The 933-nt window shown below is 57.7% G+C and overlaps 1 protein-coding gene across 1 annotated transcript in view; it reads left to right on the forward strand.

The window, feature by feature from the left end:
- Position 1: 1 nt before the first annotated feature.
- The window catches only part of LOC103611895 (retinol dehydrogenase 2), a gene marked incomplete at its 5' end in the record, with an annotated part of 1,867 nt that continues 935 nt past the window's right edge, over positions 2–933 (forward strand). Inside the window, 2 exons of the mRNA XM_008629462.2 lie at positions 2–51; positions 476–639. Coding sequence (XP_008627684.1) covers positions 2–51; positions 476–639 — 214 coding nt within the window. The remainder of the gene's footprint in view (positions 52–475; positions 640–933) is intronic.

Raw genomic sequence — 933 nt, forward strand, 5'->3', positions numbered from 1 at the left:
CGGGGCCTGCATCTCCAAGTATGGTGTGGAGGCCTTCTCTGACAGCCTCAGGTAATTCTGACCCAACAGGCACCATCCTGCTTTCCCAATTTGTTTTTCCAGACTTTGTCTGGCATAGCTATCCACCCCCATCCTCGCGCAACCGTGGCTGAGCACGGGTCGAACTCATATCTGCTGCTGAAGTGTGAACGGTTCCTCTACTGCCATGGAGCCTCCCCTGTGGACATTGCTCCTGTCCAAGATCCTGCAGGACATGGCCCCGCTGTCCCGAGCTTTGCTTTGTCCCCAGCCCACCCAGATGTGGCAAATGTTTGCTGACACACTGTCTCAGCCACGTGCCAGGCTGGCACAGGGTCCACTGGTGTGGTCGGGCTCTGCTCCATGCCTCTGGCATGAGGCTGCATCCCGTGGGAGATGCAGGCATGGACACACTCTGGTGCTGCTCCCATGGCCCACAGGACTCAATCCCTTCCAGGCTTGAGATGAGCAGCTTTGGGGTGAAGGTCTGTGTGATCGAGCCAGGCTACTTCAAAACAATGATCACCAACACTGAGAACCTGGAAAAGAATTTTATTTCCAGCTGGCAGAAGCTTCCAGAGGAAATCAAAGCCAGTTACGGGGAGGGTTACTTGAGGCAGCGTAAGTACCTCTCCCAAAGGCTGAGCGATGCTCTTTCTCTCCTGACACAAGGCACATTCCCAGGGCCACGGGGGTCCCATGGGAGTGCCACTGCCCCAACACCCCATGGAGCCACTTAGCTCTGCTCAGCTGCAGGCTCTCAGTGGAGTTTTCTGCCTCCGCAGTTGTGGCAATGCTCAAGGTGATGCAGAAGGGCTACAACTCCGACCTGTCACTGGTCACGAACTGCATGGAGCACGCGCTGACCAGCCTCCACCCCCGCACCCGCTACTCTGCCGGCTGGGGCGCCCAGCC

Source organism: Corvus brachyrhynchos, unplaced genomic scaffold, assembly GCF_000691975.1.
Source record: "Corvus brachyrhynchos isolate BGI_N302 unplaced genomic scaffold, ASM69197v1 scaffold193, whole genome shotgun sequence".
NCBI classification, from domain to species: Eukaryota; Metazoa; Chordata; class Aves; order Passeriformes; family Corvidae; genus Corvus; species Corvus brachyrhynchos.